The 24,771-nt window shown below is 32.4% G+C and overlaps 1 protein-coding gene across 1 annotated transcript in view; it reads left to right on the top strand.

The window, feature by feature from the left end:
* The window catches only part of ABCC4 (ATP binding cassette subfamily C member 4 (PEL blood group)), a 270,694-nt gene that overhangs the window by 101,148 nt on the left and 144,775 nt on the right, over positions 1–24,771 (top strand). The window contains 7 exon segments of the mRNA XM_074299360.1: positions 4,611–4,705; positions 5,222–5,308; positions 11,121–11,217; positions 19,939–20,148; positions 23,941–24,018; positions 24,020–24,082; positions 24,424–24,461. Of these exon segments, the coding sequence (XP_074155461.1) occupies positions 4,611–4,705; positions 5,222–5,308; positions 11,121–11,217; positions 19,939–20,148; positions 23,941–24,018; positions 24,020–24,082; positions 24,424–24,461 (668 nt within the window).

Here is a 24,771-nt window from a genome sequence, read left to right as displayed (position 1 = left end):
GTAGATTATCCTATGTTCTTCTAATTTATTTATAATCTCATTCTTTATGCCTAAATCATGAACCCATTTTGACCTTATCTTGGTGTACAGTGTTAAGTGTGGGTCCATGCCTAGTTTCTGCCATACTAATTTCCAATTTTCCTAGCAATTTTTGTCAAATAATGAGTTCTTATCCCAAACGTTGGGGAATTTGGATTTGTCAAACACTAGATTATTAAATAGGTCAAAAATTTCAAGGGAATTAATGAAAAAAGATCAAATGAAGGTGGCCTAGCTGTACTAGACCTAAAATTATATTATAAAGCTTCAGTCACCAAAACCATTTGGTATTGGCTAAGAAATAGACTAGTTGATCAGTGGAATGGACAAAACAGCCATTTTTTTCTTTTTTGAATGACTGTTTTGTTCATTTTAATTTATTAGATTGAAAGGACCATCTTTTGAAAAAATGTTCCAATTATATGTAAAAATAATTTTCAACATTCATTTTTAAAAATTTTGAGTTGCTTCTTTTTGAGATAGATTATACATGTTCAGTCTTGAAAAACATATTTCCATATTAGCCATTTGTGAAAGAAAATACAACCCCTCCCTCCCCCCAAAAAAGACAAAGCAAGATAAATAAAGTTTAAAAAAAAAAAAAAAAAGCATGCTTGCTCTGTCTTTAGACTCCATGAGTTCTTTCTCTGGGGTAGATAGCATTTTTCATCAAATGTCCTTCAGAATTTTCTTGAATCAGTGTATTGCTGAGAATATCTAACACACAGATCATTGAAAAACACATCTTAAAAAGTCACAGATTTATTTGTATTTAGCTTAATTAAAGCAGACAGGATTATGAAAATTCACCTTTTAAAAAAATTCTGTAATACTGCCTAATTTCACTAGAGGGAGGTTTTGTGTTTCTAGAGATTAATCAAGTTTAATAGCAAAAAGCCAGATTGGATAGTTTATGTTGCAATAAAATTTTAACAAAATTAGTGATTTAACAAAATTGCTGACAATCATAATATTATGAAAATAGCATTGAAAAAATAGAAGATAGTTTATTGTGATCCATTTCTTTGGATTAACAATTTTACATACTGTGTTTTTATGGATTTAAAATTTAGTGAATAATAGTGCTAAAGGGCTCTTTCCTTTGGGTCTGGACAATGCAGTCTGGACATCCTACTGTGCTTTTATGCTCTCTATGGAAAGGATTGGGCCTGCATTTCAAAGGTATAGTACAGAGAATGTTAGGCTAGCTTTGTGAAGAAACAGTTGTTTTGTTTGCCTGGTGACTTTTGAGTATTGTAGAGAATGACTATTGAGTAGCATTTCATAGCAGTAAAAAGGTGGAGAAGCTATTTAAAGTAGATTTATTAGATTCTCCTTGACTTTTTTCTTTCATTCAGTACAAAGTTTACCTTGATACTTACTTCTAATTAAATAATTAAAATATTCCATAGAGAGGAAATAATAAACCAAAACACAACATTGAAAGAGAATGAAACAGAGTAATATAACAGAAAGAATTTTTTAAAAATTAATAATTAATAACTTGTCTTTACTGAAGAAAAAATGCGACTATGTGTACTCTACTAAAATTATGGTACAAAAGAATATTTAAACAGATGGATCTAAGACCCCTATATTGCTGTAAAAAATTTGTCATAATTTTTGTCCCAATACAAATAATTACTAATTTTTATATAATATTTCAAGATTTACAAAGAACTTTTACATTTGTTATCTCATCTGATTCTTGCAACAACTTTATGAGGTAGGTTTGTGACCTGAGGCTATTATCATTTTTTTCTAGATGGATGGAATTGAGGGAATATCAAGAATGTTTGAGTCAGTCCTTGAGGACAGTAGTACATTATGTGAAGCAGAGTGGTTGAAAGAGAGAAGAAATGAATTAAAAGAGGAACGGTTAGGGATTAGCACGTTTTATTATTTTCAAATCTATTTTAACTTCAAGTCCTTCAGACTTTAAATATAAGCTTACTTGTTATAACTAAAACAGTAGCTCCTGGTCTTTGAAATAATAACAATAATAGCTTTATCTAGTACTTTAAAGCTTGCAAGCTGCTTTACAAACTGAGTCATGCAGGTTAGGTTTCTTGCCCTGGGTCCAGTGACTAATAAGTATCTTATGGTAGGACTTGAATCCAGTTGTGCATTTAGCTGCCTTTGCAACACATATATGACTGACCATTGTAAATCATCATTTTTCCTTCATCCTACTTTTGAAAAAAGCTCCCACTTGTGACTTGTGGCTGGGACAGGATGCATATAGTAACTCTTTAGGTGGATCTGTATAAACCATTCATTGCTTTGGTTCAATGTTTCATTATACTTCCGTATTTTCTTACTGAGACCTTAGTTTGTACTCCATTCAGAAAATGTTGTTGATAAATGTCAAGAGTGATGGTTTTTAGTTCAATTGTTTGACTTTAAAATTAAAAGAAATACTTAGAATTTTAACTTTCCAGACATTATCTAAATTTGTGAACTCTCCATCTTTTCAGGCCTTTAAAATGAAATTTCTTCTACCTTTTCTTTAATATTTTGCACACAAATTTTTTTAATCATTTCCAGGGTTAGCAGTGATTTATATGAGCTTATACAAACTGAATTACTACAATTTTAGTGCTTTTAATTTTATTTGACTATATGCTGATTTGTTTTAGAACCCAGGAACTAAGTACTATCATTCAGTAATTTTAAATAAAAGTTCAGTATTTAATTCTTCTCCAGTGTTCTACCTGCAGTTACTATTCATTTTGAATTATCAAAGAAGTTGTCAACTAGCATTTACTAAGCACTGCAGATACAAATAAAAGAGAAAAGATGGTCCCTGTCCTCAAGAAGATTACAATCTAATGCTATTTGCTTGCCATACTGCTGCCCTACTTCTTAATTTAGAAGTATTACTAATTAGCAGCATGCTATGGTAAGTAGATGTCATAGGTACACTAATTTTGCTCTGAAACAAGAGCTGCTTATTTTTTTTCCTAAAATTTATTTTATTTTTAATCTATGGAATGAAGCAAGTATTTCCATAGCATAATGTAATAAAAAAGATGATTTTCCATGAAACTGAAAATCAATTATGTATAACTTGCTATTCTTTTAAAATATAGAATAAAATTATCACGTGAGTTTCTTTTTTTCCCTTTGGCCCTAGAATTGGCTACCATTAGACAAGTAGATTATTATACATAAAATTATACTTTACATCCATTTATCATTCTTTGCAATTTTCAATTCTTTACTACCACAAAGAGAGCTATTAAAAACATTTTAGAATATGTAAGTACCCTTAACTGCCTATTTTCAAAACAAACTTCTTGTATTCCTCTTCAAACACATATATATATATTCAAAAACATAACACATATTTTACTTTGTTTTTCATTTCTATAGTTAATCAATCAAGAATGGAATGAATAGAAATTAGTAATGTGTGTTCTTATGTGGCTCCTCTATAGTCTCCTTTTATTCTCTCATTGTTTAAAATAATACATTGATTCCAATACAATTTTAAGATAATTTTTAAGCATTTCAAAAGCCTGGCATTTCTCTGATATTTTGATTTTTAGCAAACTGTTATAAATTCAATGAAAATGAGTGCTAAGAAATGATCATTAAAAACCTGACTTTAGCTGCGTCTTCCACTAAGAAAACTTCATTTTTTAAATCAGAAGTTTTAAACATATTTCAAAAGCTAGTATAGTAAATGCAGCTAATTCTGCATGTATTCAAATACAGGTCTAAGAATATGCTTGCATTATTTGAATTTTTGAGTTGTAAGAGATTTATATGACTTAGTAACATTAGTCCATATTGAAATTCCTTATGTTCTTATGAGAAATGAAAACACCACATTATCTTATATTCAATCTATGTATAATATTTCATCCCTAAGTACCTTTCAGAGATATATAGGTAATACATATTCAAAAGTGTAGCCTTGATATATTCCTGCGTTTAATCTTTCCCCACATATAATACTTGGATTTGAAAATACCTCTGGAAACCCCACAGGTACAGTGTAACTTCCCACATTTACTATATTCCTGCCAACTCTGACATTTTTCTTTTCTCAATGCCTCAGAAAATTGTAGAATAGTCATAGTTGTATCTTTTATTTTTTCTTCTATGAATCAGAAATGACTATACCATTTTTCCCTCCTGATTTTTGTGAGTAATAGCAAATAAAAATGATCATAAAGCACTCTGGCCACATAAAAGATTAGGTGATAATAAGTTAGATAGGGAGACCAGTTCATTCATGACTTGGTGTTTGAAAGTAGAAGGAATAGAAGTAATACATTTCCATTTGTTTTCCTACTGTCTCTATTTCAGACAAATGTGTGATTTAATCATTGGAATCTCTGTCTACTGACATAGATTGCTTCTTGGTAAATCACCAGAAATTTAAATCCTGACTGTGCTGCTGTGTATTCTTGGTTAAATTTACCTCAGTTTCCTTATAATAATAGTGTTTACCTTATAGGGTTTTTGTGAGTATCAAATGAGATAATATTTGTAAAGTACTTAGCATAGGATTTCTTTGTCCTTCCCCAAATGTTATAATTATTTTCCTTTTTTTCTCACAGGATTTACAGCTTTTAGAAGATGGTGACTTAACTGTGATAGGTGATCGAGGGACTACATTAAGTGGAGGACAAAAAGCTAGAATAAATCTAGCAAGGTAAATAGTATTTTAGTAATTCTTTTTTTGGGGGGGGAGGGGTGAAAGCCAAACTATGATTTAAGCTGCTATAGGAGTGTCTGAAAGAAAAAAAAATTCCTACCAGTGGAGATAGGCACAATTTAGTTTTGAGACTGGGGCAGTGAGAGATGAAAACTGACATATCTTGTGTGTCAGAGATGAGATTTGTGCCCATTTCTTCCTGATTTTGAGACAAATTTTCTTGACTAAAGACCACATTTTCTTTCTCAGGTTATTACTTCCACTATTATTCTGGCTTTATTTCTTGGAATGGGGAATACAGATTACAGGGATTACAGATGTGTGGTGTAATGGAAAGAAGAGACAAGAGCCAGGAGATTGGAGCAGTAGGAGCCTGGATTTGCTATTAGCTAATTTGCTCTCATCTCAAATTACTCTGATTCTATGACTAGGTTTTACTACTCTTTAATTGTAGGCACAAAGCAATCATATTTATTTAATATTATTGAATCTGATATGTCTTGATTCTTTTAGAGCAGTTTATCAAGATGCAGATATCTATCTCCTTGATGATCCTCTCAGTGCAGTGGATGCAGAAGTTGGAAGGCATTTATTTGAACAGTAAGTTTTTGTTTTGAAAAGAATTTGTATTATATTTCAATGATCTTCTAAGATTATGTTTGGGTAACATTCTGTTGGACATACCCGAATTTTAAAAAAGGAATAATATTTCCTTGTTTTAGGAGAATTTTAGGATGATGATATGATGGAAAATGATTTTTTTTCTTTTTTTTTTTAAGCTAGAAAAGGTGTAACTTAGGGGCTAAATAGTGTATAAACTTAGGTATTTTTCTGATTTTCATGATCTAACTTAAGACATATAACTTGTTTTTAAATCTCTTTACTATTTAAGAAGTGATATTTTTGTTAACTGTCTCATGGAGGGAGATAGAGAGAGAATTTAGAACTCTAAATAAAAAAACAAGAATGTTAAAAATATCTTTACCTGTAATTGGGAAAAAATAAACTTTTTAAAAAAAGGAAAAATGATAGTCAAGGAATGTCAATGGACTTCAGGAGTAAAATAATGAATTTGTTCCACTTAAATTTTTAACTGGAATAAGTAAGGATAAATTAATAAACTGATGGATTTGTTTCCATTTATATTTGTAACCAGAGTGGCAATAAGTTAATAAAACATACTATAATATCACTGGTACTCTTCCAACTAAATGCCATCCCATATCATCTCTCTCTTCCTTTTCACTGCTAAACAATTTGAAAACTTCTCAGCCCCTGAGATGGTCATTTCTTCATCATTACCTCTTTTCCTCCTCCTTCTAGTACTAGTTATCTTGCTTTTATGCCTGTATCTTCCTAATCGCCAAAACAGTGGTTATTTCAAAATCCCCATCCTGTTTGACACCGTTGTAGCAATTGGTTGTCCATTCTTCCAGAAATTTTATCTTCCCTTGATTTTAGGAAGACTACCCATATTGTCTCTCCCCTCTTTTCAGCTTCTCTTAACACTGTCTTTTATCCTGTCTCCTTTTATATTCTTCTTGATCCTTTAATTGTAGGTATTTTGCAAGGTTCTTCCCTTAGATTGGTTTTGTTCCCCTTCCTATATTCATTTCCATGACAGTCTTACTCATTTTCTTGCCTTCCCCAACTCTTTTTGTACAGATGGCTCCAGCTCTTAACAGTTACCTGTTGGACATTTCTACTGGTATCAATTATTGGTATCTTAAACTTGATAGGTTGAAATCAAAGTCCATCATCAATCTTTCTTAATCCCATTCTTGCTCCTGACTTCTTATTTTCATTGAGAATACTGCAAGTGATTCAGATTTGTCATATTATATTTCATCTTTGAATTTTCCTTCCTTCAAATAGCCAATCAGTTACAGCCTTTTCTATTCTTTCTCCATAAATTCCCTTGTAAGAGGTCATGTTATGATGGCAGTGATTGCCTTGGAGTTTGGAGGCCCTGCATGCAAGTACCACAACTTTTTCAACCTGAGAAGTTCACTTAATCACTCAATGGTCCAAGCATCTCTCTAAGACTTTAAATTGGAGAGCAGGTATTGATTGTGATAAATACTAGGGAGAGATCTTTTTCAAGAGTTTTCTATCTTCATGACATCATAGATTTAGTCTAAGAAAATAATGAAATCTTTCCCAAAACAACTTCAGTATCTCCTGCATATGTTCCCTTTTCTTTATTCAGATGGCCACCTTCATGGTTTTGACCCTCATCCCTTCCTTTCCTGGATTACTAAAATAACTTTTTAATTGTTACTCTTCTATCCTATATTTTTCACATAAGTATCAAAATAATTTTCTTGAAGCATAAGTTTGATCATATTACTCCCTAAATCAAAAGTCTTCAGTGGCTACCTATTAATTCTAAAATATAATAGTTTCATTAATGATATTTAAAGCCCTCCACCATCTGACTCCTATCAGCTTACCCAGACTCATTCCATTTTAATAGTTGTAGAGATTAAAATTGTTCTATCTACATCATGAGGAAGATCTGAGATCTACTTTGTAATTTACAATGCTCCTTCCTTCCAGAGCCCTACTTTTTTACGACTAGATATCCAGACACTCAAAAACAGCTATACCATACACAGAATAATTCCATCAATTAACATATGATGCATAAAACAAAATAGTATGTCAACACGGTCATAAGTTGGTTGAAGCAAGGGATTCTCCACAAGGGATGGACAGAAGGAGATGGTAGAAACTCTCACAATGTCCTAAGTGTTCATAAGATGGTCACCTGCTCCTGTTGAACTTTGAGTTATTGGGTCCCCTTAAACACTCTGGGCTTGTTCATCATGACAAGGAGAAACAAGAGTGAAGGGCATTTACTTAATTTTTTATAATTAAGCAAGTAAACTTAGAATCTACATCTCTGGAATCTAAGAACTTTGATAAGATTCTATCAAATCGATTCATTCTAATTGGAATAAAGTAGGGGTCCAAGTGAATCATTTCTCACATAATAGAAACATTTATTTAGTGCTTTAAAATTTGCTTAGTGCTTTAAATATATTGCCTTGTTTTATTTGATTTATTCCCTTTTTGTTCTTTGTAATCTAAACTGAATTAAGAATTTTCTGATCTGGATTACCTTCTCCCATTTCTTTGCATTTGTGAAAGTCATTCATCACTTCCTCCTTTCTTTTCAGTTTCCTTATATTCCTTCAAGATGCATATGAAAGGTCATTTCTGTTTGAAACCTTTCCTGATATCCCAGTATTTAATCCTGTTCCTACATTAAATTGTTTGGTATTTATGTAACTTTTTTTATCTCTTCAGCAAAAGCTCTTTGAAGGCAAGGGAAGGTTTTTGCTTTTATGTCCCCAGTGCTCATTATAGTACTTTAGCACTTTGATTTTAATTCAACTTTAGAAACCCCTTATGGAGATTGTGAGTGCGGGCATGCGCGCGCGCGTGTGTGTGTGTGTTTATATATATATAATACCTATGTATATATTACACACACACACACATGAAAACAGTTGTAACACCCATTTTATGATGTGCTAAAGTCACTCATCTATAAGTGCTAAAGAACAAAGAGATATCCTTGTGAGATACTGAGATCTGTGAACCAAGCAGAAGCTTTTGTAAAGGACAGAATAGTAGAAAGAAAGAGACAGAGCATTTCAGGTAGGGAAAGTCATATGAAAAAGGCTGGAGCAATGACTGGTTTTTAAATGACTATAAGTTTTCCTAGAAAGAATTGATGTGGTTGTACATACACATGAATATGTGTGCACACAGGGGCTACTTTAGGAAGCCATGTTATAGAGAATGGAGAATTGACATCACCCAAGAAGATTCAAATTCATATCTTGTATTTAACACATGCTTATTTTCTAAAGAAAAGGTAGTGACCTGACAGATATTGTTTATATGTATACATGTAGGTATATTATGAGGAAGACCTGTATTGTGAAAAATTGAATTTATAGTATTAGAGAATTGCTTAAAAAACTTGGAGAATTAAATCACTCATTCATGATCACTTAACTAGTGAATGTCAGTGGATGTCAGGTGGGCCCAGTCTCTAACACAAATTCTCGGTTCCCTGTGCCATGACTTCCTGAACTAGTTTGGCTTTATGATTTTTTTGGTCTAGGGAATGTGATTTTATTGGTCTAGGATACTCATGAGGAGGAAATTCCCATTACCAAAGTTGTTAAGCTGCTCTGCAATTTATAATCCTAGGGAGACAGGGAAATATAGTATATAGAAAACTGATCTTAGACTCAGGAAGTATTGGGTTCAAATTCTATATCTTATCAGTTGACTGTGTGATTTTGGACAAGTCATGTCCCCACTCAGTGCCCCAGGCAGATGCTTAAGAACATATTAAATGTAATAATAAATATGTACATTGGGACCAGGTTGTGAAAGGCCTTAAATGCAAAGGAGAAACCATCAGTGATTTTATGTAACTTAATGATAAAGTAAAAGCTTCTTAATATTTAGAGAAAATTCACTCATCCTCTCCAGGTAGTTATTAACTCAGTATTTCTGACATCATGCAAATGTTTGATTAATTTGGATCATAAAATAGGGACCTTACTTTCCAATGTGACTGACAAGAACAAATTAATTACTGTCATTAGAAAAATAACTCAAATTTCCTGACCTACTGACTGGGTCTCTAGGGTCAGTCTTGTGTACAAAAGCAGGCACCTTAATAGCTAATTGTAATCATGCCCATCAGAAAGCCTTTCCTGCATATCTCTAAGCAGAGGGGATATTTATAAAGTTTTTGAGCAACTTTAAGCTTTGATAACTTTAGATATACATTTGATAAAAGTACGCATGTTCCAGCTCTTGTTTGCTAATCAAAACCACATTCTTTGTAGGAACCTAAAGCTGAGATCATGAATATAATTTGTAAAATCACTCAACAGCAACTGGAGAATGGTTTCAATGAATTAGAAAATTGGATTGAACAATGTATCATGAAAGATGGCGTTTTTGTTGTATCTCAGAGATGTTTTGTTTTAAAGATGAAACAAATTTGCTTTCACTTACTATTTACTGTATTTTCTTCTGTCATGGCTGTTTAAAATTGGACAAGTTTTAACTACATATTACTAAAGAGATGCTCACATTTTATCAGTTTCCAATATCTTTTGAAGGTATAGGGAAATGAATGGTAATTCATGCATTCCCAGAATATTTAGATCATGTGATACCAATTCAGTTTTTACTGAATCATAAAACTATAAAGTTTTAGTTTAATAAGTAGAATCCTTGCCTTTCTCGAGTTCTTCCTTCCCATTTTTCCACCATTCTTTTTTTCCTCCCCTTTTTTCTTTACCTCCTTCCCTTTCCTTCTATCCCAACATTTTATTATTTTAAGGGTAATAAAATACCACCCAAACTGCCATCTATCATTTCTCATTCTTGCTACATTAATCAATAAGCATTCTCAATGAGTTACCATGTATTAGGCACCATGCCAGTGCAGGGGATAAATATAAACTCAAGTCTTTTCCTGCAGACTACAACTGTGTCCTTCATTTGAATCTTTATTCACAAGTCATTTGCAGCTGACTATAACAAGATATATTTTTTTCATATGACAGATGGTATATAATTAGAAAATATATTTGATATTTTCTATTGTGTGAGAGGCAAAAAGTAGAAATCCAAGAGATATTTTTGAGTTAGAAATAATAAGACAAATCCTTTGATAGGGTGAATGCAGGGAGGAGTTGAAAGTGATGCAGAGATTCTGCATTTTGGGTGATTGGAACAATGTTGGTACACTTGCCAGAAATAGGAAAGTTGAGAAGAGAACTGGGTTTGAAGGGAAAAGACAATGATTTCTGTTTTGGGAATTAACTAGTTGGCCAGTATTTATTAAACATTTACCATGTGCCAGCTATCTGGGGATGTAAAGTCAAACAATGAAATAGTTCCTGTCCTCAAAGAAGCTTTCCTCTATCAGGAAAAACAACATATATTTACAAAAGTATATGAAACATGAAAAAAATCATTATTAAAATGTTTAAAGAGAAAGCAAAAGAAGCATGGGATATCAGGAAAAGACTAATGTTCATTGTGTAAGCTGAGGAAACAAGGAATTTTAAGAAGTTGAGGTAAAGTGAAAGAATATTTCTTTCATGGAATATAACAGAGAAAGAACATTTGAAATTTGGATTTCCTATAGCAGATGAACTTTGAAATGTCCCTTTCTGTAGAAAGTCCATTATATCAAAAACAATTTCCACATTTTTCCAATTGCTGATTCTAATATCAACTCTTTCCTACATCATTCAGAACTTGACCGCTGTGTTGTACTTTGCTATATTGTGCGTGGAAATTAAAAAGGTATCTTTGCCATGTTTCTCTTACTTTGTTTTCATGTCCTTTATCTTGACTTTTCTAGCTGTATTTGCCAAACCTTGCATGAGAAGATCACCATTTTGGTTACTCATCAGTTACAATACCTCAAAGCTGCATCCCAGATTGTGATATTAAAAGATGTAAGTCATTAAAAATTTTTCCTTTTAAAATTCTTGGTTAATTTTCACTGTGTCATAGTACAGGTGGCCTTCTGGACTCTGAGTCAGGAAAACATTGAGTCCAGGTCTATATAGGACATTTACTAGCTGTATGATTCTTAATATGTCACCAGTTTCCTCATCTGTAAAATGAGATGGTCATTTTAGATGTCCTCTAAGATCTTTTCTGAGTTTAAAAGTTGAGATATTTCTTCAAAGTTGACTTGTTTACTTTGGTACTTCAAAAAATCCATGATTTGCCTAGAAGAATTCTTCACTAGGGATACATCTTGGTACAGTCTTTTCAAATTTGGCATTTCTTCTGATATCAGTTCTTCCTTTTTCTCCCCCAGGGCCTGTTATCGGGAAATTATTCGAGGTGTTGTAGGCTTTTAATACTTAACCTATCTGTTCTTTTGGTATTTTATAATAGCCACAGAATATTTTTGGTTTCTCTGATATCTCATAACAGATTCACAGACAGTAATAGAATAAACCAAATGCATTTATTAAAACATTTACAAATCAAATGTAGTGAAGAAAGCTCATTATTCTTATTAAGTCCTTACCAATGATAAAGCTCTTGAAAAATCCTGGTTGTTATATTCCAAAAATTAGCAAGTTGTGACAATGAGTCCTTTGCTGAATATATCTTTTCAGAAAATAGACCTGTTTAATTTTTCTCCATCACAATATTATAGAAGTTTATTAGAATATTTACTAGTATGATAGTAAATATTACTAGTATATATTACTAAATAAATAGAACTGAACGTTTTCTTTCCTCTTTTTCCCCACCTCATAACTTAATTAAGCTTCATGCTTCAGGTTAGAACTAGGTTATGTAGGCAAATGTTCCACTGTTTTAAAAAAGGTTAAACTATTACCCTTTTAAATATATGAATATTTATTGTAGTTTTCAGCAGATTTATTCTTTATATCCAGTTTAATACATTGTGGGAATTGTTTTCATTCATAAGTCCTAAATCCTCTCTGTTTGCATCTGCGTCACAGGGCCAAGAGTCTAAGATATTGAAAGACATTAAGAGATATCAGATGGATAGATTGGTATTCAAAGACTTTAATTATCTGCTCTTCTCTCCCTACCTTTCCAGTCTTCTTTCATCCTTTATATCCCTTTTAGGTACTCTTGGATCTAGAGACAGTGACTTCCTTGCTATATTTTTAAAGGACCACTAGAACACCAATCTAACCATCTAAAATGATGGTCCCTGAAATGGCTACACAGATTTTGCACTATATTTTGACTCTTTAAGTATGCATAATCTTTTAATATATACTGTTAAATAGCCAGTTCTTGATGTGATTTTTTTTTTTTTTAGATATTGTAACTTAACAAAGTGCTCATCAATATTAAAGTTATAGAATCTTACTACTATAGGAATGTAGAAATAATTTATATATGTTTCTCTGGTTTTTAGGAAACTAAGTCATAGAGGGGGCAAATCATTTGCCTCAGATCCAAGGTCTCTTGGCTTTCAGTCTAGTCCTTCTCCCTCCACACTTCCCAACACTTGATCAGAGATTCTATTAGATAATCACTCTTTCCTAAGCATAAGATTTCTGGAGGGATTGTTTCATTTATAGAATTTGTGTCTTTAGAACCTCAGGCAATGCCTAGAATATAGTCATTAAATGTTTATTAAGCACCTACTTATACCTACTATATACACATACAGAAAGACAAGGTCTTCAGCTGATAGTTAAAGGAAGCTAGGAAGCAGGGATGAGAAGGAAGAGAATTCTTTTTATCAGGAACAGCCAATAGAAAAACTCAGAGTGGATACTAGAATGTCATTTATGAAGGACAGTAAGAAAGTCACTGTCACTGGATTCAGGATGTAAAGGTGTAAGAAGACTAGAAAAGTAGGGACAGAAGGGCAGGTAATGAAAGGATTTGAACATCAAATAGGATTTTATATTGGATCTTGGAGGTGATAGAATACCAATGGAGTTTTTTGAGTTGAAGGGTGATCTAGGTAGACTTTCTCCTTTAAAAAGATCATTTTCATAGTTGAGTTGAATGGGGAGAGAGATTTTTGTGGTTGGTTGACCAGCCAGTAGGCTGTTGTAACATTCTATAAGTGTGAGGACATGAGGATATTTATCAGGGTGTATAGAGAATGGGGAGTTGAGGAAAATAGAAGAAAAACTAGGCACAAGAGTATATCTAAAAGGAAATGGTCAGCAGTCAAAAAAGCTGCAAATAGGTCAAGAAGAATGAGGACTTTTGGATATGGTAGTTGGTTGACTGTTACATTAGTAACATTAGAGATTGAAGTTTTGGCTACTGATGTTATTGGAATCCAGAATTGACTAGAGAATCAAGAAGGGGGTGAGAGAAAATAAAGTGGAACTATCTATTTTGATCAGCCTTGTCAAAGAATTTAGCTACAAAAAGAAGAAAAATGGTGTGATAGCAAGTGGGAATGGATGGATCAGTGAGTGTGATTACTGAATTCTTATTATTTCACTTTGAGTATTTGTAGCCTGGAGAACATATGACCATATACTACATATTTTGGTTGACTTATAACAGCCAGTCATATCTGTACATGGTAATCAAGAGGAGCTTTTATATCAACAAATATTTTTAAAGTGCCAACTTTTTTTGCCAGGTATCTGTTTACAAATAGTGTGTATAAATACACTGAATGAAACATTGAAGCACACATTCTGATAATGAACACAAGATATTTATAGGTATATACTGAATAAACATATTTAGTAGGCATATATATATATATATATATACATACATACATACACTAAGTTATATATATATAATATGTACAAATATATACACAAATGCATACTAACATTGAAAGAATTAATAAAAATAATATGAAGTAATTAAATATAGTTTGTGAGGGAGGCCTTCACAGTTGAGCAGGATTGGGAACTGCTTTGTATAAAAGGCAGTACTTGAGTTATAGCTTGAAGGAAAGAAGAAGAAGTAAATTTTAGCCAGAAAGCTCAGCCATTGCAAAGGTACTGAGATGAGAAATGAATTGAAAACAGAGAAAGTTGATTTGGCTAGATCATGAAATATAATACAACATGAGGAGCATAGGAAACAAAAGCATAGGAAAATGGCAATAAAATCCGTCTTAGGGTATAATAGTAGCTACATGCAGATTGAAGTCATATGTATCCATTTCCTCTTCTGTCTTAGTCTGGGAGATACTTAGAACAAAGCTTCTTAAACTGTGGGTTATAACCCCATATGGGGCTGCATAACAGAATATGTTGATCACAAAAATTATGACTTATTATTAGTAAATGCTTGATTTGTGTATCTATTTTATATACCAATACACCCAAGGGTTGCATAACAATTTCTCATGAAACAAGGGATCATGAGTGGAAAAAAGTTTAAGAAGCTCTGCCTTAGAATATCTTACCTAATTCCATTTCTCCTTGTTTAGTTAAAAAAACTAAAATTTAGAGAAGTTATATGCTTTTCTCAAAATCATATAAGTAGTACATATTCAAATCAGACTTTGAAAGCCAGCTCTTCTTTAAATCTAGTGATTTTTCCCTTTGTAATGAGAAATTTTACTTTGTTCTTATTCATCTAGGCCTTTCTACATTACTTTGGGCAAATGGGATCATGTCAGGCAGAGGTCTCAAACTAACAGTGTCATGTAGTGGAAAGAATACTGGATTTGGAGTTTGAAGACCTGCAGTCTTCTCTTGGCTCTGCCACTTACTGCCTGTCTGTTCTTGAGTAAGTCCCCTACTTAGGGCCTGAGTTTTCTTCATTTATAAAATGAGGGGGGCAAACAACAGTGATGATAACTTGGGGAACTTCAGCTCTAAACTTATATTCCTAATAGTTATTAAAACCAGATCTAGTCATTCACAGTCCCTCTAATCTTTCTTGCTTGTTAGTAGCATATAGACAAATGACAAGTTCATGTGTACCAAAATTAGATATTATAATAAGATGAAAGGAATGGGAATAGATAGTTATGTATTCTAGACATATTTATTTTCTTAGTCTTTGCTTCTTAAAATTTGGGATGTGTGGGGTACTGGTACGACCTCCATCATACTTGGCCGATTGTTAGTTTTTTCCTGTTCTGTATTGGAACCAAGGAATATTCTTGGGAAAATAAAGTCCCTAAGGTATACAGAGCTATCTTTAACCAAAGTGCTCATGTACCTCATAGTGTCTTCAAAGTGAGAATATCAGAGTAGAAGATCTGTCAAATCTTACCAGGGGAAAAGGTCCAATCAGTAATGGATATCTGAGGATTAGCTTCACAAAATATGGAAAAGTTCATCACTAGGAAATTGACCTTTAGGTGATCAAGTGGCCACAGATACTCACAGAGACCATCTCCTATTGAGACTTTCTTCAATAGAGGAAGGGAGTTATATATAACTGTTGAAATCTGAAGTCTTGAGGTGTGCATTTAAAAAAAAAAAGCAGCAGCTAGTGTCAGTCACATTCAAAATCCATATCTTATAAAATTACTTCTATCACCTTGAAATCTGATTGCTAAAGAAATTTAAAAAAAAAAAAATAAAATAAAAAACAAAACACAGCTTCTAGGACTGCTAGGTGGCTCAGTGGATAGAGCACCAGCCCTGAAGTAAGGGGGACCTGAGTTCAAATTTGGTCCCAGAATTTTAACACTTCCTGGCTGTGTGTGACCCTGGGCAAGTCACTTAACCCCAATTGCCTCAACAAAAAAAACAACAACAAAATGCAGCTTCCTTAAATGCAAATTAATTTTATTGAGAGTTCTTATTTTTCCTCTCTTTCCTATCACTTTAGAAAACAAAATCCATAGATATTCAGAAAGGGCTCCCTTCTCTCAATTTTTCTTTCAAACAGTAGAGTGCATATGATAAATGATATTTTATGACAAAATGTTCATTATAGAGTATCTTGTGATGAGAAACTCATCAGACAAAAAGCTAGAAAGAGAATTGCCCTTTAAATATAATGAAATCATTTGGTAATGCTGCCACTGTGTCACTCAGCCCCATGGTTGTGAGGATGACACCAGCATTTTGGGCATTACCTGGAAAATAATCTGTATTTTACTATTAGCATGAAAGACATCCAAGAAAAGTTGCTTAATTTGTGACTATATTGAGAATATGATCAATACCATTAATTCATGGTATAATGAAATGAAATGAATTCTAATTATCTTCCTACTTTTTTTGTTTGATGAGTTCCTCAAATTATATGACAATGAAATTCAATTTATGATAAACATTTTATTTTAAGGTTTTTATCATGTTCACTTTACTGGATTAAAAGTCAAATCAACAAACGGTTTTGGAGTTAATACAAAGTACTGGTTTTGGTGCCATGGAAATTAAAAAGAAACATAATTCTTGGTACCTGCCTTACAGAAAATTTAGTTAGGGAGTTGAGACAAAAGTGTGGAAAATGAAATGATGGCAATGTATTCAAATAATAGCCCTCTTCACCCTCCCACAATAACAGAAGAGCTACCAACCAAGAGACCAGCATTAGTTGCCAAAGGAATTATGCCATTTTCTGCCAAAGGAATTATGCCATTTTAATTTTCCTTCAGAGCATCAAGGGAAGAAGAAGATTCTTTAAACTGGATGCTTAATAGATAAGAGGGGATTTTAATTGAATCTGGAAGAGTGCGATTGATGGACTAGAGAAGGCAGTGCATTCCATATAGGTGGAGCCCCCATGAACAGAAATTAGAGTGACAGAACAGTAAGGTGTTAGTCCATAAGTATGGCTAAATTGAAAGGTCCATGAAGATTCTAGGGTGAAAAGGAAACACCTGGTGTTGTGTAGAAGTGAATGGATGTAGGGTCAAGAATGCCTTAGTTCAATCCAGTCATTTTGGAGAATAATTTGGAATAATGCCCAAACAGGCTAGAAAACTATGCATACTCTGATCCAGCAGTGACACTACCCAAAGAGATTGTAAAAGAGAGGAAAGGACCTCTATGTGCAAAAAATGTTTGTAGCAGCCCTTTTTGTGGTGGTAAGGAGTTAGAAATTGAATGGATGCCCATCAATTGGGGAATGACTGAATAAGTTGTAGTATATGAATATAATGGAATATCATTGTTCTATAAGAAATGATGAATAGGCTGATTGAAGAAAAGCCTGGAAAGACTTACATGAACTGATGTTGAGTGAAGTGAGTAGAACCAGGAGAACATGGTATTTATTAACAGCAAACTTATGTGATGATCAACTATGATAGATTTAAGCTCTTCTTAGAATACATCAATTCAAGACAATTTTGGATGGAAAATATCGACATTCAGAGAGAAAACTAGAGACTGAGTGTGAATAACAGCATACGATTTCATAGTATTTTTACCCTTTTTTGTTTGCTTTTTTTTTCCCTTTTGTTCTGATTTTTTTTTTCACAACATGACTAATATGGAAATTTGTTTAAAATAAGTGTATTTATAAAACTGGTATCAGATTTCTTACTATATTGGAGATGGGAGAGGTAAGAGAGGGAGTAGAAAAATTTGAAACTCAAAAATCTTATAAAATTGAATGTTGAAAACTATCTTTATATGTAATTGGAAAAATAAAATATTGTTAAATTTTAAAAAGAACACCTTTAGTTTAAGTCTCTTCTAATACTAGCTGCATAATAATGGATAATCTTCCTTAGATTTAGTTTTCTAATGTATAAACTGTGGAAAATATCAATAATAGCCTTGCAGGATTCTAACAAGGTTCAAGTGAGATAATGTTTATAAACTGATGTAGCTATAGTTTAAATGTCAATTACAAATTAATTATATTAGATGTCAGTACATTTAAAAGAAAAAAAGAAATTTTATTAATTTTTACAGGTTATTTTAAGTCAAAATATTTGCTTTCATAATTGGGAATTAGCTAGCCATTTCCCTGAAGAATTATTGAACCAAATTTGATTTGGAGGTTTCATCAACTCCACAGTCAAATTTGCTTTTTCTGAAGTGATGACATATTTACAATCACTGACTCCAATTTTTCCCTCAGCAAAGATGCTCCGTGAAATGATACAGTGCCTATGCCATGAGGTTTAACTTTTCTACATCACTTTTTGAACAGGATTTCTTATCTTTAATTAGAACTGGGTTCTGTTCTATCATAAAAAAAAGAATGTGGTCCATAAGTGTAATAGATTAGGAACATTTTTCACATGTATTTACCTTGATTTTTTTCAATCCTTTACATTTGTATTTCAAACACTGGTATTATTTATTATCTGCTTTAGATGCTTAGGAGCTTTAATAATTTTATAGATAAGGAAAGTGAATTCCCAAAAGATGCACTGGTTGTCCAAGATCACCTAACTGGATTTGAACACATGTCTTTCAATGACAGATCTATCATTCTTTCGGTTATTTTCCATTAAGCTGCTAGCCTTGAGCATGGGTACTCTCACTATCACATTGACACTTTAAAATGTATATATATATATACATATATATATATATATATATATATATATACATATATATATATATATATATATATATATATATGAAGGTTATAGAACAATTTATAAATTTATTTTTTTTAATTTAATAGTATTTTATTTTTCCAAGTACATGAAGCAATTTACAAATTTAAAGAAAGTGAAAAGAACACTGGATTTGGAAGTTGATGTCCCTGGGTTTGAGTTCTCTCTGAAACTTAGTAGGTCTATTGTTAGGAACACAATGGGGAACACAGATAAGTGACACTATCAGTCTCTGATTCATGGTATTCTTATTTGTAAAAATGATGTTTTTATAAAAATTTAATGAGACAATGTTATAAAAGTCTTTGTAACCACAAAGTATTTTGTAAATGTAATCTGGTATTTTTGTTACAAGTAGAATGTTTCTACTACCATAATCAAATGCTCAGAACAGACACTTTTAAATGTTGAAAACAATTGTGTCACAAATATTGTGCTTATTCCTCCCTCAGCACCATATTCTCTGTCTTGATTGTCCCACTATTTACCTCTGTTTTCCCACTAATCTAGCATAACTACCCTTTCTCCTTGAGCCCTTACTTCTCCAGAAATTTCAGTTCACATGGGACTCTTCCTTTCCTGAATGCTCATAGCATTTGATATCTTTTCTCTCCAAGTAGATTATGAGTTCCTTCCACTATCATTAAGAGCTAGATTAATAATTCCAACCCCCTCAACTTTACAGATGAAAAACTTAGACCCTGAGATTAAATGACTTGCCCAGGAATCATGAAATTTATAAGTGTCTGAGTAAAAATTTGAACTGAGGTCTTCCTACCTTTAAGTTAAAATATCATATCCATCATGTCACACTTTTGTATACCACTTAGTGCTTACAATTTGAGTACATTGGTGTATAAGACATTATTATTGCATTTAATCAAATCAGTCTATATTTTGAGCCCATTATTCTGGTGTAGTCATTTGAGTATTTTATCCTGTATTACCTTGAATTATCTAAATTATCTAATTTTTTTTAACCTATGTTTACCACTTCCTTTCTTTTTCCCATAGTGCTTATCATAGTTCTAGACCTATAATAATTGCTATCCTAAATATTTGCCTGGAATTGATGTTCTAGAAGTGAAAGCCTTTTTTCTGGAGAACAGAGCTGTGTTGTTGACAATATCTTTTGGTAGAAGAAACAAATATAAATATACTTCTCTTAAGATCTGGTCTTTTTTATTTGTAATTTTAGGGGAACGTGATGGAAAAAGGTACTTACACTGAGTTCCAAAAATCTGGAATAGATTTTGGTTCACTTTTAAAGAAAGAAAATGAAGAAGTAGATCAATCTCAAGTACCAGAAGTTCCCATCCTGAGGGATCGCTCCTTCTCAGAGTCTTCTGTGTGGTCCCAGCAATCCTCCAAGCATTCATTGAAAGAAGGCCCTGCTGAGCCACTAGCGGTGAGTTGTCTGATAAACTCGAGCTAATCTGCACATATGCTCACTCATTTATCTGTACCTGGAATTCTTGGATATCAGATCATCAGTTAAACTGGCACAGCTCACTGTCTGCCTCCTTTATCACTCTCTTCTTGCTGACACTTCACTTTTTCCCACAATATGTTCCTTAGTTTCAAGTTTTCTCTCATTGTCTGTAGAGCTCTAGAGCTTTCCTTTGATAGAACTATAGGAATGGGAGAGGGAACGATTGTATTGGCAATGAACATGTGTGGGCCTGGCTCTTCCATTATCATGGAGTCCATGTCAGCTCTGCAAATCTTGTAACCTGAAGTAGTTCAATACAGGACCTTGGAGATCAGATTGAAGTAGAATCTTGAAAAGTTAGCTTACTCCTTGATCAAACTTTAATTAAAAAAAAAAACAAAAAAAAAAACCTAAAGTTTTGGGTTTGGTTTTTGTTCTCAGATTATCTAATACTTTATAAATTCAGATTGTTGCCATCTTCTTTGTTCAAGTCATATTTTTTAAAAAGTCAATTCTGAGAGGTTTGCCATCAATTAAAACAAATGAGAAATTGGATTTCATGCCTAAAAAGGAAAAATCTTGTTAAGTGAAAAAAAGTTATCCTTCTTCTTATAGAAGATAACTTGATTCAAAATTCTTAGCTCAACGCTAGCTCCTTTTGTTACCCAAGATACATTGGTAGGGAGCATTCCTTAGCACATCATTTTTCATTTTTGTCTCCTGCCTATAAGTTTAAGTATTCTTCTGCCCTCTTGTGGGACCAGTAGATCCATGCTATTTTACCCAAATGCCAAAACTGTTTTTACATGTACATGTATATCTATCTATCAATCTTCTGTCTACTTATCTATCTCAACCCATCCACCATCTGTATATCTATCTAGCCCCTCTCTACTCATCCTCCATTTATTTGCAAATCTATATATTTGTATATACCATGTCAATTATGAATGTATACCATTCACAATAACAATAATAGCAACTCACATTTCTACAATACTTTTTTTATAATTTTCAAAATAATCTCAAAAACGCTACATATACAACAACAATAAACTACAAAGTCAGTAAACATCTTTACGGTGAGGTAGTTGAACTAACTTATTTACCATGCTATAGTCAAAGAATATCACATACATATTCCCACATATATTATTTACATTGGACTTGGGAGCATTTGTTTGCAAAATTATTCTTTTGAATAATCAAATTATCTATCATCAGAAATTTGTAGTATGCTTCCAACCAAATATTAAAGCCACATTTTTCCTAAGAAGTCTTCTATGATTGATTATGGCCAAATATTTATCTCTATTCTTTGCTGTACTTACATTTTCTTCAGCAGTTTTGAACTTAATTATTTGTACATTTATCTGTGATTTACAAAATTTTGTTTCTTGTATACTGTCTTAGCAAGTTTCTTGGTACTCTGTCCCATTTCCTTAGTATTCCCCTATTGCTCTCTACTTAAATTTGTTATTCATTTTGAAACGTTTATTCAGAATTTTATATAGCTATCTTGTCCTTTCCTTTTTTGCTTCATTTCCCCCCCCCCTTTTCCAGGTTTTTTTGGAAGACAGCTAATAATATAATATTGCAGAGTGTTATAAAATAGCAGTTTTAACTACTCTCATTTAAAATAAAAATTTCTTGATATTTGATTTTATATCACTTATATTTTCCACCCTAGTCCCTTCCAGATAGCTATCCTGTATAATACGTAATAGAAGAAAGAAAAAAAAAGTTAATAGACTCACAAACAAAAATCAAAGAAGTTGTATATAAATTATTCCATACCTATTGACCCTAATTTTTCAGAGGTGGGAAGTTTTTTTCTCATATCTCTTCTTTGAGGTCAAGCTTAGTCATTATTAATAACAGTCTGTTTCTATTGTCTGGTATTATTTATTTTTGCATTATTATAGTTATTGTATATATTATTTTTCCAATTATGTTTACTGAACATTGTCTATATTCACACAAATATTTCCATGTTTCTCTCTATTCATGTTTATTGTTTCTTTATAACTCAGTAATGTTCCATTACATTCATGTCACTATAGTTCATCTCCCCAAAGACCATGCAATTCTTTGATATCAGAAAAAGATGCTGCTATGAATTGTATATATACAGCATTTGTCAGTTTACATTTTTCATCAAAGTGGTCTGTCAAAAATGACAAAAAATAGGAATAGTTGTCATTGAAGAACAAGATTAATGTACTTTTTAATTCAGTTGTGAATTTGTCTGAAAAGCATTTCAAAATTATGAGAAGAATGGGATTTAAGTATCTATACCATACTCTTTAACCCAGAGATTCCACTGCTACTTAGTAGCAAAGAACATGATAATCTCTTAATCAGTGATATCTTTCTGATTCAAACAATCCCCATAATGTAAGATATAGATGTTTATTTTGAAAGGGCTACAATACAAATCACAGATTAGAATAACAATAAATAAGATTGTTAATGGAAATATTATTCTAGTTAGTAACTTTAATCAAAAAGTTTTTAAAAACAAAGTTGGCCACAAATAAATGAAAATGGAAAAAAATTGAAAGTGGACTTGATTATAAAATAAATTTTCTGATGCCTTTTAGAACACACTTGAACATCTCAGTCTAGTTTTTCACCTCTTAAATTAGCCCTTTTTATATGATTGTATCCAACTTCATATTTCTCTAATCTGGCCCAGATTGCTTTTATTCCTTCCCACAACCTATCTAACTTTTTTCATCCTTCAAATATCTCCTCACATTGTTTCCAAAATCTGAAATGCTCTTCTATCTCCTGTTTGCCTCTATGACTATTATTTCTTTCAAGATTTTCCTCTTCCACAAACTTTACCCATCTAATCCGACTTAATAATAATTCATCCCTTCAGTCATCTAACTTTTCTATAATTTGCTAAGTGTTTAAGCTATCTTTTCTTATACATCCATCTTTTTTTTTCCTGTACTATTCTAAGTATAGAGCTCACCAAATGATAGAGAGCCTTACCAAATGCTTCCTTCTTTTTTACTTAGTTATTTGTAGAAGGAATGAATAGGTGTTACCTAGATATATTCCATATGGTTGATTACCTATCTACAAATTAGTGTTATGATTAATATTCTCACTATTACCTGATAAGGAATTCATTATTTCACTAAAGCACCCCAAAAAGTAAGGCTCATAGAATTTAGACCTTAGACAATATTTTATCTTCCCCATTTTATGGAATTCTAGAGACTTAGTTAAGACCATTAAATTATTTCAAAAGCCTCAGAACATCAGAGATCATCTGTTTCTAATTTTACTTTAGAAAGAATCCCTTTTTTGGCATAAACCAGTGGTCCTGCAGCTTTAGAGATTGGAGGATTGGCGATCTGATGATCTCCAATGAGGTCTCCATTCCCCTCGCTGTGGTAGCTCATTCCAGGTTGGAATAACTAGAATTGTTAGGAAACATTTCCTTACATCAAATTTCAAAGGCCATCAAGTTTCCAGTGTTCCCAGATTAGTTCTCCTTTTTTCCTTCTCATCAAAATAATAGCAGAAATCAGCATGGGATTTTGGGATTTGAAGTCAGCCTCTCTGACAGCACAATATCTAGTACCATACCAAATATTTTACTTTCAGATGCTGCCTTTATCTTTGTGTGTTTCATTTTATGCTGCACATTCCTTCCCTCATTCTGATTTTATCTTCTGTTTATTCTTCTAAACTTTTATTTATTCTTCATCATATTTATATATTTATTATTTTTAAACCCTCCCCCCATAGACTGAGGATATACCTGTTGCCCTACCTGAAGAGCATCGTACTGAAGGAACAATAAGTTTTAAGTCCTACCGGAATTATTTTTGCAGCTGGAGCGAATTGCTTTATCATTGTTTTGCTTGTACTTCTAAACATTTTGGCACAGGTCAGTAAGAGAGTTGTTGTGTATGCTTTGGTCCTCATGGACGATTTTGTATTTTACAAATTTATCTCTAGTTTTTTTTTGTGTGTGTTGTTAGAAGAATATGTCTATGTCTGTGCCTATTTTTTTGCATTAAACCAAATTTAATATCTAAATTTAAAAAATAATTTTTTACTTTAATATTTTTAAATAATAAAAATAATTTTCTCATTCTTATTTGGTAAAAACATCAGTTCAACATCATGCTGTTGGGAAGGAGACTATTGGGATTTCATAGAAGAGGTACTTTAAGGATGAGATTTTTAGAGAAGAACTAACTTTGGTGTTTGATTTTTGTATTCAAGGTTGCATACATCCTCCAGGATTGGTGGCTTTCTTACTGGTGAGTTACTGCATTACTGTAAAATCCATAATATCCTTACTGTTCAGAGGAGTTAGGGGCTGAGGTAGGGTTTGTTCAACCTTCTCATCTAATCCTTACTTAGTTTACCTGTGGAAAAATTAGAGTTGTTGCTGGTGGAGTGTGACCCATAATAGACTCTATCCATGTGTGATCCATACCTCCATGAATATAAGACTATTTTTAGAATTGAAAATCATGATTTAAATTGAAAATATAAAATGGATGTACATCTGAATATATGTAATTAAAGGCAAATTAGTCAACATTAAATATTTAAGTCTCAGTTTTG

This window comes from Sminthopsis crassicaudata, chromosome 3 (genome assembly GCF_048593235.1).
Source record: "Sminthopsis crassicaudata isolate SCR6 chromosome 3, ASM4859323v1, whole genome shotgun sequence".
Classification (NCBI taxonomy): domain Eukaryota; kingdom Metazoa; phylum Chordata; class Mammalia; order Dasyuromorphia; family Dasyuridae; genus Sminthopsis; species Sminthopsis crassicaudata.
This window is presented reverse-complemented; position numbering and strand designations above follow the sequence as displayed.